The sequence below is a fragment of the Lagopus leucura genome, unplaced genomic scaffold, assembly GCF_019238085.1.
Source record: "Lagopus leucura isolate 7727_CA_CO unplaced genomic scaffold, USGS_WTPT01 Super-Scaffold_100015, whole genome shotgun sequence".
NCBI classification, from domain to species: domain Eukaryota; kingdom Metazoa; phylum Chordata; class Aves; order Galliformes; family Phasianidae; genus Lagopus; species Lagopus leucura.
In genome coordinates, this window is record NW_024962269.1 from 1,342,870 (window position 1) to 1,356,830 (window position 13,961).

At 40.4% G+C, this 13,961-nt stretch overlaps 2 protein-coding genes across 9 annotated transcripts in view; one reads left to right on the forward strand and one right to left on the reverse strand.

The window, feature by feature from the left end:
* The window catches only part of HERC1 (HECT and RLD domain containing E3 ubiquitin protein ligase family member 1), a 93,892-nt gene extending 89,941 nt beyond the window's left edge, over positions 1–3,951 (forward strand). For all 8 annotated transcript variants that reach the window (XM_042876219.1, XM_042876220.1, XM_042876225.1 and 5 more), the window contains exons 75-78: positions 352–604; positions 800–952; positions 1,857–2,162; positions 3,058–3,951. In XM_042876219.1, the coding sequence (XP_042732153.1) occupies positions 352–604; positions 800–952; positions 1,857–2,162; positions 3,058–3,243 (898 nt within the window). In that variant the 3' untranslated portion in view covers positions 3,244–3,951. The remainder of the gene's footprint in view (positions 1–351; positions 605–799; positions 953–1,856; positions 2,163–3,057) is intronic.
* FBXL22 (F-box and leucine rich repeat protein 22) lies at positions 1,312–10,024 on the reverse strand. Its single transcript, XM_042876234.1, has 2 exons — positions 9,358–10,024; positions 1,312–6,768 (listed from the first exon to the last, which is right to left on the reverse strand). Exons 1-2 carry the CDS (start codon positions 9,690–9,692, stop codon positions 6,423–6,425), a joined length of 681 nt encoding a protein of 226 aa, XP_042732168.1. The 5' UTR covers positions 9,693–10,024; the 3' UTR covers positions 1,312–6,422.
* Positions 10,025–13,961: the final 3,937 nt, after the last annotated feature.

Genomic DNA, 13,961 nt, shown 5'->3' on the forward strand with positions numbered 1-13,961 from the left:
TATCTAGAACTTCTTTTTACTTCATGTGTCAGTAGGTGAAAATTAACTTCTGTTTACTATTTTATTTATTTATTTTACCAAATGATGAGACTTCATGATTGCCCCTAGTATATTCTTTCCTCCAAGTTGCGATGCTGCTTCGACATGAAGGGGAGGGCATGTTTGTAACACAAACTTTCTGGCTTGCAGAATTGAGCATAGCATCAGGAATGTTGCAGTGTGTCGTAGCGATCACCCGTTGCTGATAATTGTGTTGGCAGTTACTGTGCAGTGCTTAGAAATACTTGATCTTTTGCTTCTAATGGAGCAGCATAGAAATTATACTGTAGCCTTCAATGTCTTTTCTTTCAGGTTTCTCTTTAACCCCTCAGCATGTTTAGATGAGCATCTGATGCAGTTTAAATTTTTGGGCATTCTCATGGGTGTAGCTATTCGTACAAAAAAGCCATTAGATCTTCATTTGGCTCCAATGGTCTGGAAGCAACTTTGTTGTATCCCACTCATCTTGGAGGATTTGGAGGAGGTAGATCTGCTCTATGTGCAGACCCTCAACAGCATTCTTCACATTGAAGACAGTGGGATTACTGAAGAAAATTTCCATGAGGTAAGTTATGAAAGTGATCGCTTTTAGCAGATTGACCTTAACACTTCTGTTTGTTTTATTGGGCTAACAGGGACTTAATGTGCATTTGGAATTGTTTGTGATCTGAGCATAATCTGGGTGACTGATAGTAAAATACTAAACACAGATCACTCCAGTGACTTAAGCTGAACAAAGCTTTTCTGTTTTGTGTGACAGATGATTCCTTTAGATTCTTTTGTTGGCCAGAGTGCTGATGGCAAAATGGTTCCCATAATCCCTGGAGGGAACAGCATCCCACTTACCTTTTCAAACAGGAAAGAATATGTGGAGAGGGCAATTGAGTACAGACTTCATGAAATGGACCGTCAGGTAAGAATCATGTCGTGACCCTCTCCACTGTTAATGTGAACAGCATTTTTTATTTATTTATTTTTTTATTTATGTAAGTTTGTTTTTATGTAAGCTTGGTTTTCTGCATCTCGGATGGGTCCCCGAGGATTGTTTTTCCCCTGCAAACTTTTCTATTTTGTTTGCTTGTTTTAGGCCAGGCCTACTTTCCTTAGCAAATGCATGTTTGACAAAAGAAATAAGTGCTATTCTTTCACTAGGTTAGTGCCATTGCAACTGTCATGCCCTCTTGGGAAACTCCACACAACTATACTTACTGTGCAGTATTATTAGGTGTCACAGCAACATAGTCCAGCTGAAGTAAACAGGATGAACAAACATTGGTTTTTAAAACTGTTTCTATTTTCATAGTTCTGTGTATTTTGTCAGTTGTGTAGTGAAGCCCATAAAAGCACGAAATATGCTAATTACTTGTGAGGAAAATTATTTTCCTTTTACTCCATGTATAGATATATGCAGGGTATTGCTACCTGCATTAGGAAGATAACTCTCTAAACAAGGTTAACCAAATCATGTCTTCTAGAAAAAAAAAACCAACTTTGTTCCAGCTCAGATGTATGATATCTGCACCACTTTTTGGTTTCACTGTTATTTGTGCTGGTAACTTGCACTTTAAGTTCTTCTATATTGTGTCATTTGCAGTTACTATTAAAAATAATTTCAGTTTTGTACCTTTAATATTCTCCAGAATTTTGAGAGAGGATGTAGTAGACCTTACAGGGGATGCATATGTATTTGGCAGATGTTCTCTCCTTTTACCCTGTTCCTCAGCAGATAAGTTGCCACTGCATTTGTTTGGAAGTTACAGTATGTGACAGAGGTAAGACAATTGCATTCCCAGTGTTTCTTCTGTTTTGGGCAATAGGTGGCTGCTGTAAGAGAAGGCATGTCTTGGATTGTTCCCGTTCCCTTGTTGTCTCTTCTGACTGCTAAGCAGTTGGAGCAAATGGTCTGTGGAATGCCAGAAATATCAGTTGAAGTTCTGAAGAAAGTTGTGCGATACAGAGAAGTTGATGAGCAGCATCAGCTCGTGCAGTGGTTCTGGCATACCCTGGAAGAATTTTCCAATGAGGAGAGAGTCCTTTTCATGAGGTTTGTGTCAGGAAGATCTCGATTACCAGCCAACACAGCTGATATCTCTCAGCGATTCCAAATAATGAAGGTTGATAGGGTAAGATGCTGTTCTTTTTATTCTTTTTTTTTTAACATTATCTGTATTTATTATTCCTATTTAGCTTAATCTGTCCATTGGCAATAGGAGCCAGGTTTCCATAATTGTACATTTACAGAGAAAACGTGGAGTAGGGTATTCTCTGAGGTATTAAAACCAAGGATCTTAATAGTGGAGGAGCTGGAACACTGCATGAATTGGGTATGAATTCATATGGTGCATTTACTGTAATTCTGTGATTGGAGGTCAAGACAAGCTCTTGCATGAGGAAACCAAACCTCTTCTGTTGTAACTCGTACACGGTCATTTTCTGTTGCATTTCCTTTTTTCATTTGATAATTTTTACACCCATAAGTTTGTCATATGACCGTTAACAAACTCTGAAGCCTGAGTTTTATAGTATGTATCCTTGAAGTGCATCGTGTACAGGATGCCTACGTTTTGCATTGTGTCATTGTTTTGGGCAGTGAAAGCACGTTCTCTAACTGTAAGAATCAAATATTTGGGCAAAGATAACAGTGGTTGGACTGTCATCTTTGGTTAGGTGTCTTTCACGTCACCTCATGTTAAGGCATGGTACAGTACATAAATTTGAATGTTGTTTGTTATCTTCCAGTGGGTTGCTAAATATTGCGATCAAGAGTTCCAATAGTTGTGTTTCCTTACCGAGCTGAGTAAGTCAGAGCAGTTGATATAACAGTAGTTTGTCACAGCATTCAGGAGACAGGAGATGTAAACGAGATGCTAGTCTGCTTCTTAAGAGAAATATTGAGGTAAACTGAGAAAATGCTGGACGATAGAGGCAGGGAAGATGGAAGCAATGAAATATGGATATGCTGCATTTTCTACTTATTCACAAACTTACCGGTGTCCCACCTTTTATCCATTTCCACAGCCTTACGACAGCTTGCCTACCTCACAGACTTGTTTCTTTCAACTGAGGCTCCCACCTTACTCCAGTCAACTAATCATGGCAGAGCGTTTGCGCTATGCAATCAATAATTGCAGGTCTATAGATATGGACAATTATATGCTCTCACGGAATGTGGACAATGCAGAGGGCTCAGACACAGATTATTAACATTCTGTGAACAAAATCATCTTCCTTTTACTGAAAATAGTGCCCTAAGTCCAATTTGTTGTTGACATAATTTTATGGTAACCATAGATGTTTTAGGAGCATAAAAGCAGATGTTAATAAACAGTGGCCACATTTTAGTTACTCTAAATGTAACAAAAAATTAGATGTTTTTATTTTTTTGTGATTGTAAAAAAGAAAAAAAAGAAAAAAAAAGTATGATCAATAATTTTTTTTCTCCTTTTTTTGGTCACTTTTGATAAGTTTGCATGGAGACATTTGGGTGCATTTTTGTTGGGAATAGTACATTTGTAAGCCCTCCCAGTGGACATGAAGGGTTGTACATTGTGTATAATTGTTCATTAGCAAGGGCAGTTTTACATGAATATTCACATATTTATTTTGTTCTAATTTGAATTGCCTGTGCAGGGTTCCTTATGCAGAGAAAAATAAAGCAAATTCGAGAATTGGTTGCTTGGATGCATTTGTGAATTGTGTATTGGTTTATTTAGTCTTCGTACTTCGTTTTGTCTCAGGAAATGATAGTATTACCATGTTTAGTCAGGCTGTGATGTTTGGAACACCCTGAAATGTTTATCTTCTACTGTCTGATGGGTAGGACTGTGCCCTGCGTTCTTCATGTCTTTGAGGTTCAGGTGTATCACTGTTTATGCCATGTACTTCAATACAAGTTAAAGTTGTACGTGATTCCTTCTTGACTTTCATTTGGACACTTTTCCAGAGTATTCCTTGTTGACAGTAATAATACACAGCCGCTGTGACTCAGAAACAGAGTGCCAATAAATGAAGGTGGCAGGATAGTGGTTGAAGCTGTGGATTTTATATACATTCCAAGTATCTGCCTTTGATGTTAGTAAACCACATGTGTTTGGTATCTCCTGCAGCTGTAATTGTGTTATAATCAGCAGTATTCAGTAACATTCGTACTTGGCTAGGGAAGTAATGTACTATTACAAAGAAACTTTTATTTGCATCTTAGGGAAGTGCTGTGGAAGATGATCCTCTTTGGTCTCCATACCACAACCACAATTTGTGCCCAGCTGCAAATGCTGTTTGTGCTCAGGAACACGTCGTCACCGGGCTGAAGAGAAGGGTGTGCTTCTCTGCTGCCCTGGCCTGATTTCCCCTCCTTCTCACTGGAATCCCTTGATAAGGGTGTTGTGGGGCCTCATGGTGGGGGAGGAAATTCATTAACCTCAACTCCCCTGGTACACGACTGGTCTGAGTCTGGAGAAGACAACAGACATTCCTATTGCTTGCGATTGCTGTAGGTTAGCAGGGATTATCAGGGAAACTTCCCAGTTGTCCAAGACTAACTGGTGTGTTGGTGCCAGCTGATGGTGCTCAAAGGGCTGAGTAAAGAATTGTAAAGAATTTCAGCTCCAGGTTGTATCTGGTGAAGTTGTTTCTTGCTGTTGGCTCGTGAAGAAGGCAAAAGGTTCTTCAGCAACAAGCAAGAACCAGGCTGTAGCGTGAAACAGCCAGACAGGCCCTTTAACAGTGCTGGGAGACGGAGGGCCAGGGCTCTGAGGTCAGGCAGGTGTAGTTTCCTGCTGCTTCATGTTTCAAATCAGGCAGATTTCTGCATCTCATCACTGTGTTGTGGAGGGATATATTCACATCTTGGATTAAATTCCAGGTGTTGTACATGTATATTTACATGTATATGCACTACAGAAAGGACTGTATTACTGTGTACTGAACCTCCTTTATGCCATTAATCCTTCATCATTTTGCCCGTGTGTTCAGTCAGATACAGAAGGTAATAGAACTGTACCTGAGAATTCAGTTTTGCACAGACTGTGTGTTTTGGCTCTTGAATAATGAGAGTATTTTTGGAGACAATTTGCAATTAAGTAAAAGGGGATGCTGATGTTTGTAAATACAGATGTTCATTAAACAGTTGAGTGCAATTCCTTTTTAAACTACTCTTGTCCTTTGCATATTCTATCTTAGCATGATTCAAACTAACTGCTTATTTTTATTTTATCCAACTGTTTGTTTTCACTGTCATGGCATTGTGCACACATTCCTTTCAATCTGCTGTTTGGCTTTTTTTCAGTTGCTTAGACATCAAAGTCAGACTGGAATTGTGTTCACTCTTATTGCATTGTGCTTCTCAGACGTAATTGCATTTGAAGGTAAAGAATGCTCTGGCTCAGTTCTGCTGTCCACTGGAGACAATCTGAGAAAATCATGTCAGTTTGAGAGTATTTTACATATGCAAACACGTTTGTATAGAAAAAGTAAATATTACCAGTGTGTATCTGCATTCTTGTAGTTTAAGTCATCTATAACTATATATAGGCATACACACATACACATACAATAAAAAATGCATGCAGCTCAGTCTTGTAACTTGCTAATGACAGAGTTGCTGCAGCAGGGTAGGCTGTGAGCTGTCTCAAAGCATCATCATTTCCCTTCTGCTTTTTTGCACTGGATGAAATGCGTTTGTAGCAGTGATAAGAAACGCATATCGCAGGTAGGAACAGGTGTGTGACAGTGTGTTTGTTCAGTTCCTTTGCAGATCAGCGCAGTATGGAACACAATATGCTTAAAGCATTAAATGCTAAATGTAAATAGAGGTGGCTCAGCCACCTGCCCTGCAGTGCAGCAGTACAGGTGTCTGTCGTGCTTAGAGGGGACTGATAAGAGCAGAATGTGATACTGAGCAGTAACGTTCTTCAGAGAAAAGGTGAACAAATGATTGGTTCAGGTCTGCAAATTTGATTTATATCTGTGATGTAACCCTTTTTTTTGACTTGGTGATGAAGTTCATGATTGCTGGTAAGTGAAGTTTTACTGTGTTTGACGACTTAGTTTAATTTCTTTTTGTACCTTACTGCCAAAATAATCTGTGTTGTCATAATGAAAATTTGAAGGGTCTTCCAGTTGTTGCTTTTCTCCAATTCACATTTTTAGACTTGACTGATTAAGTGCTGCATTATGTGACACAAACACGATTTTTCCACTTTCAAGGAACAGCAAAAGCAGAGGCGTTCTTCCTTTAAAAGGTGTGAAAACTCATGCCTTTTTCCAGTGAAGCTTTTACAAAACATTCAGCCATTTATTTGGACTTAAACCAGAGCGCAGATTACCTACAGGTAGTTGAAGTAGCGCCACACTGGAGGTAAGTGGAAATCAACCATCCTTATGACTTAAAGCAGAGCCATTTTTCTGGCCAATTTTTCAACCACCAACTTTTTTTCCGGCTTACTGTCTGGAATCATGTTAGCACTTCTCTCTGCTCTCAGTGTTACTGAGGGACGTTTTTCCTGAACTCTCTGCAGCCCGCTCTGTGTTATGTTCCGGCAGAAATCCACGTGCAGCGTTTGCAGTGATCCCCCATAGAGGATTGCTGCTTCCAGCGTCCGGTCAGTGATCCGCGCGCAGTTTTCCAGTTTGAGTGTCCTGAGACTTGGGCAGTTCTTGAGGAGAAGCAAAAGGCAATCATCTGTAACATGGCCGCATCCTGAGAGGGTCAGAGATAGCAGGTTGGGACATCTGAAACATAATTGTGAAGGTGAGGGGAGAATAAATGACATACAGAACTTGGAGAAGCCACTGTCTTGAAAAATAAATATTGAAGTTGAAAAAATATTTCCTCTTCCACCAGGGAGGGTAAGAAAGCATGATTAGGGAGGGACACAAATAGGCCTGAAAGCTCAGCTTTTCCTATCACGGCACTCTTATTTACCTTCCTTTGCTTTTTCTGTTGCTGTCAGCATCTGTAGCTCAGTTGGCAGAATGGAGAAGGGTAAGTGGATGTGTACATAAGCTGATGAAGACCCCGTAGAGATCATGGGTTCGGGTCAGAATTGATTTGTGGGCAAGTCAGTGAAGCTTTGTAGACATTCTGAGCGTAGGCAAGTAAGACACTTCCACTCTCATGATTTTATAGGGCTTTGCATGTGCTCTGCAACTCTTTGGTTTTACTGAGTGGGTGCCAGCATCTCCCTTAGTGGGGTTTGTTGATGTTTGGTACCCACACAATTCATTCAAATAATTGAAACTGGTAATAACTCTGTTAAATGTCGCAGAAAATTGAAAAAAGCTTTAAAAAAAAAAATAAAATTGTGTATGCTGTTTGTGTAGACCTGAGAAAGTGCTGGGAAGTCCTATTTCAAGTCAGTATGTTTATGATGTATGCTGCCTGTGCAGGCGGGTTCCTCGCTGCTACACTAACCAGGCATGTTTGCAAGAGCCTTATGCATCAACCCCCCCCAGTCTTTCTGTACATTGTTTGCTTTCTTGCTTACAGCTTTCTCTGAGCAGCACCAGGACTTCTTTAGGCTCTGTTGTTGGGGGAGAAGGTGATTACAGTAACATTAATGTTGATCTTGAGAGACATCAGTGCAAGACTGCCAGCCTACCTGTGCCTGCAGCAACAGGGAGCACTTCTGTCTGAAAATTTGTGCTCAAAGGTTGTACTGGGTTTAAGGTGTGGTGTACAGCAGTGGGGACAAACAAGGGACTCTCTGTTCTTTACCACAGCTGGACAGCCATAACTGCAGCATATTCTTTTTTACCTTAAAAAAGCAGTACACCCTTTTCCACTCAGATGCTGCTTTTACCCCCCAGATGCTGCTTGATTTCTCCTTTAGAGCAGAGGTAATAGTGAGATCATGCCAGCCACATTCTCTTCTTTTTGTGTATGCTTGTGAACAGTTAGAAAAATGTGTGCAAAAGTTAAGGAAGGATCTGACAAACCCATCTTGCACAGTTTCATCAACAGAACTGAAGTACTCGTACTTCAGAGAGCAACGTTAAATATTAATTTAATATTTCTTCTCTTGGTGCAGAGTGCTAGGAATTCTGTTGCAATGCTTTAGGAGGGTTGCTTCACAGACTTGGGGAGGCTAACATGGATGAGGTGCATCACTTAATATAACTGTCATTTTTAGGAGTGGAGATTTAACTTAAGGACATTAATGTGTTTAGAGGTGGCTGCTGAACTTGGATGGAATCCTTGCTTTGCATTTTGTACAGCAAATAATCTTTATACATTCTGTAGAGAAGGAAGACACTTCAGTGTTAAACTGTCTGCAGAGCAGTGGTCTGCTGCCCTTCCTGAATTCTTATTTGTGATGGTAAAAAATGGAAAAAAAGGTTAAGTGTGGCATCTTGGTGGATATGCCAGTGCCCAGAACGAGGGAATGGTTATTCCCATGCCCATCCTTCCTAGGGACAGATGTCTTTCCTAATGGTCTGTGGCTCATTGATCAGAAGTGTTTATCATCTGTTGTCATAGTTACTTAGGAATTTTTCTACTGAAAATTTGCATTCTATCCTGATCCCATATTTTAATCTTTTTTGCCCTGTTGCTGGTTCTCACTGGCACCCTGCATTCTGTCACTGTCCCAGTTTGTTGGTGGTTTTAAAGTGTTACTTCCAAACAGAGCTTTCTGTTTGGCACGTTTCGGCACTAAGCTGGGGGCTGGCTGCAGCACAGAGGTGTGCTGTTCCAGCTCTGATCTGGCCAGTGCCAGCCTTGCTGTTACTGAAATGCACTGGGATTGGTTCCGACTTACATTTGCTCCTCCTAATGCAGGTTAGCACTTTTTTTCTTAGAGCTGCTCTGTGGCACTGAAGCTGTTAGAAGAAGCAATGTGGTCTGAGAGTTATTTTTCCATAGTGGCACTTTTCTTCTACTGCAGCTTATAAAACCCACAGACACACAGACGTGGTTAAACTCCAGTAGTAAAGAAATACTGTTTAGTAATGCGCTTGTTTTTATACTTTCACAATGTGAAACCATGCCTTTCCCTCAGGAGTTCCCCCTGGTCAATCCTCTACATTGACCAAATAGTTGAGTTAAGCAGCTGTTTACTAAACAGTATTGCACTTTCCTGTATTAATTAAGCATTCTTCCAATAAAAGGGAAAAAATATAGGCTTAAGGAAAGTCGATGAGAAAATGCACTATTCCCAGTATAAAATCAACAGTAAAACTGCACAATCCACGCACTCACTCTCTGCCCCATTTCAGTCAGGTAGGTGGTATGGAGTTGAGTCAACCCTTCTAAATGTTGTAGTTTCAAAGCAGCTAACTTTTACAGTAATGCAGAATAAATTCCACACCCAAAGCACATACCTGTTGCCAACTTCTAGTAAAAAATCAGTGACAGTGTTCTCATGCCTGCTACAGAAGTCTTTCTGGAAATTGTTTTTCATCCAGTCCTCAATGTTACACACCTTGACTCTCTCTGAATACCAGCAGATGGACAAGTATTTTAAAGCAGGTCCCAGGAGAAAGTTACGCTTCTGTAGTTCCACTGGAGAATTAAAGTTCAGTAAAGACCAAAGCACAGGATCTTGAAACACTTCTAGCAATTTATGACATGTTTTTGCTAAACTTTTCCTGCTGTTTTTGTCCAGAAAGGAAAAGAGATGCAGGAGGCATTCCCGATTCAGCTGGGTTATGTGCATAGCCCTTGCAGCGTGCTCAGGAGCTGACAGTCTGCTGGCATTGGAATGATGGCAGTGCTGGAAGGCGTTGGGAACACCAGAATGCTGTTGCTCATATATGGTTGTGGAATGGTGTTTATTTTTGGCCAACAACTGGTGCAGAAGTTAAGAATGGAGAAAGGATAAGGGCAATGCGTGTTGAAACTGTTGTTCCTTCAAGGGAATGGAATGGGCATGTAGAAAACAGCAGGGGTTGACTTTCACAGAATGCTTCCTTATAAGGGATCTTTTTATTTTATTTATTTTTAGGCAAGGCTGTTACTTAGCAAAGAGCTGGCGCTGTGTTAATGAATGGGAAGGGGCAGACGGTAGTCCTGATGTGAGGGGTTGCTCTGCTGGCCTCTCGTGTTCCAAACTTAGCTTTTACAGCATATGGTAACTTTATTCCTTTTCATTCATTACTCTAAGGCTGCACTTTTGCCTCCTGTTCAATGACTAGCACACCAGAATTCAAGAGGCTCATTCAAAAAATTCCAGTAACAGCTGGGGGGGGGTTGGGGGGTTAGAATTAAAAGCAGTAATGACCAGCCCTGTGCCTTTCTGTGTTTGTGAAGAAAAAAGTGTGATGGATTATATCCATCTGTCCAGTGATATTGTTAACTCCTTTGTAAGTGTGCAGAGCAAAACAGCCCCTGAAGGATTTTTTTTTGTTCATGCATCTTTTTTGTACCTGGGAAATTTTATGTACGTATACATTTTAATTGCATTTGTCTCAGTATGAGAGGGTTAAATGGAACTGAAGTTCAACTTCTACTTTTTGGTCCGAAATGTCAGTTTGTAACTAAACTCTGACAAAAGAAGAGAAAAATCTATTTGCAGTCTGCAGCAGTTCTGTTACTTCTGATCATGGCATGAGTAATGCATACTCCTTGGCCACAGGGGCTCGAAGAAAACAACTAGTGGGCTCAGTGCAGTTCTTTCAAGTTAGTAATTTTCTTCTGTAAATGCTAAGTTGTGCTTACTGACTGCCTTTTTGGTTTCATATCCTTTGTCATTAAGCATTTTCCTTCAAGTTAGAAGGGTAGTCCTGCTTCCTTCCCATGCCCAGAAACTGGCTATGGCCAGTAGCATCAGGACTTTATCAAGCTATAGACAAGAGTAGATGATGTCACGTACCAGGTAAGTCAGTCACTGGAGAATTGCAGCTTACATGACACGATGCTGGGAATTGGTCTGTGTTCTCATACTAGCTTTTCAAACTCAGTCTCTTCCTACCTTGTTTTTAGAACTTACTTTCACTTTTGAAAAGGATAAAACAGTTGAGGCTACTCCAGAGTTGTAATTAACAAAAGAATATTATTTTAAGGAAAAACACAAGCAAACAAGCAAACTCTAATTATGAAGTTACCATTGCTGGGGGTGGTCTTCTGAAGCACACAGAGGACACACTGTGGTCTGACCAATTATGACAGCTGTTGTGTGACAAGACCTGGTACAGCTGGGTCCTCTTTGGGTTTAAAGGTTCTGGTTCTGATAGAGGTATTAAACAGTGAGAGCACTGAAATGTTCTTAACTGTTTTTCTCTGAAGTTAAAATACTTTGAGCAAGGGTGGCAAACTGATGAACACTAATGAGACTCTGAAAGCCTGCAGAAGGACAAGAGAAGTTTCACTGCCTAAGGAAAAAGAGACACTTTAATGGCACGTTTTCCATAAACACTGTGTGAGTAAGATGTAATTCACATTCATCCTGGAAATGCTCCAATAACACACAAGATGAGCACAGTCAGCGATCCCCACTGAAAATTACACACAATTTTAATGGTAAACAATTACAACTATGGCACTACAGTACTTGAGGATATCCTAAAGCACATCGGAATCAGTTTTCAAGGTGCCGATTACCTCATCAGTAAGACACAGACACATCAGCAATGAAACACGGGGGAGGCTGTTGAACACCAACTGTTATGCTTTCCACTGCTTTAGCAAAATCCTTGTAAATGGTCTTCAGCTTCTGAAACACATCCATTGCTCCCCACAAGCTTCAAACTCTCATCTCACACAGCTGTTCACACCTGGAAAAATCCCTTCTGCCTACGCAACGAGAAAGAGCTTCGTCAATGCTGTAGCATTTTGCATAATGCCACACTCACTTAAATGCTCAATATGCAACACACCGGAGCAGAAGTGTTCTGAGAGCTGGGCATTCTGCAGTTCTGTTTGACATAAATCACATCTCCAGTTGTGTACATGGCTAAACAGTGACTAACAAAAAAGGGTAACCCTCAATCAGACAAATTTTGATGAAAAATATGGAAGTCTCTGAACTGCAGAGAGCAGTTGCTGCTTGCAGAGCAGTCACAAGCAAGACAAATTCTTGCCTGTTAGCATGTACTATGATCAGCAGTTAAGTAGAAACATTTGGCTTGAATGAAATGAGATATCCCTCCCCTCCCACAAGCTAGTAGATAAATATAGGCTATACAAGTAAGGTTAAAAATGTAATACTAGGCCAGGTGCAGTATAGGTTACTGGTTCAGTGCTTACTTTTTTTTTTTTTTTTTTTCTTCTGACACCACACTGAATAGAATACAGTGGATAAGCAAAGTTCTCCACCAGGAAGAGAAATACTTGTGTTGCCACAACAAACTGTTCATGCTGTCCATCTGGTTTTGCAGTGGGAGAAAGTTAAATTAGGAAAGGGTTTATATGTATTTGTTCCAGGAAAGCATATGGCTAAGTCCGTACACCACGTGCTGCAAGAAACAAGGCTGATGTGATTGCACTGCGTTCCCATGGCCACATCTGACACGGACCATGCTGGATACCGTCGCCCAAGACCTTAACGTTACAGAGAAAGTGTTACTGAAAGTAAATGCTTAAGTGAGAAATTGGTCTGACCCCAAAAATTAACAGAAATAAGAAGCTGCTTAAAACAAGTACGTGAATGGCGATGAAGATTACAAGTTCTTACAATTACAGAAAGGCACATTTACATCACTAGTTTGCATACACCTGACTCCTGCCCATTAAACTGTTTCTGGCCCACAGCTAGTTGTGCAGTTTAAGGTTTGTATTCCCTGCACTGAAACTCCAGAAAACAATGCAAGCCAAGCAGCAAGCAGACATGGATGGAACTGACTTAATGCCCCAGCTGGGAGCAGCAGGGCTGCCCTCTGGGGTTTAAATGCTGTAAAAAATATTTCACATCCCACACAACAGTGAAGTCTGTCACGTCTTCTGTGTGAAACTGAGAAAGGGGAGCTAACAAACTATCTGCAGTTTAAACAATTAAGAGTTCTATTTACTGCTCAACTTGAGGATATATAGAATCTATTGTGAATATCTGTATGTATATATAGACTCCCATAATGTAATATATATAGATATGGGAGTCTGTATATATAGACTATTAATGGCAGTCTATATATACCATATATATATATATATATATATATATATATACACTTCCATTAATGTACCAGATAATCACGATAGATTTCAAAGAACGTTCAGTTCACATATTCACACCATGAGCAAAATGGAACATTTTCCACAGCTTTTATATTAAGTCAGTCAATCTCTCCTGGTTTAAGAAGAAAAAACCATAAGACTGACATTTTAAAAGGAACTCACCTGACCGTAATTTCTGTTCGTATTTCTACCAGGTAACCCACAGCAAGGAAGCAGGAGCTTACCCATCTGCACTAGGTTGAGCTACATAGTACAATTTGCAGGGATTTGGTCTTTTTGGAAGCATTAAATGAAAAGAGTACTCACATGTTAAACTTCAGTTCTTGGGTGTTTTCAGGCTAGTATATTCTACTGATAGCATGCTCTACGTGAAGTAAAAAGCTATTCTTACCACCAAGCTTTTCAGACTGCAGGAACGTCCGGTTAGTGGCTGGGCAGTAGGTAGATAGCTGGAAAGGGTGGGGCGCAAGGAAAGCACTGAAATGAAGCATTTGTCAGATTTTGGGTGTTTTCAGAATTCCTGGGTTTTGCAACATTTTCTCCTGACCACCTTTTTAAAATCTCACTAACAGCAATTATCTGACTTCCACTATGTGGAGGAGGAGTAGAGCTGAAAACTCTGAACAGCTGTCTTTCTCCACTGCATAGTCAGGTCTTACAAATTGCATCAATCCCACCATCTGTGTAAACCTTCAGACTGAAAATGGAAAGATCCCACACCAGGCTAACAGATAAATACTGCAGCTTACCGGAATCTGCTCCAGTCAACAAGCAGTTCTGCATTACCCTTCAGGCTGTTTTCCCTTTAGTTCGT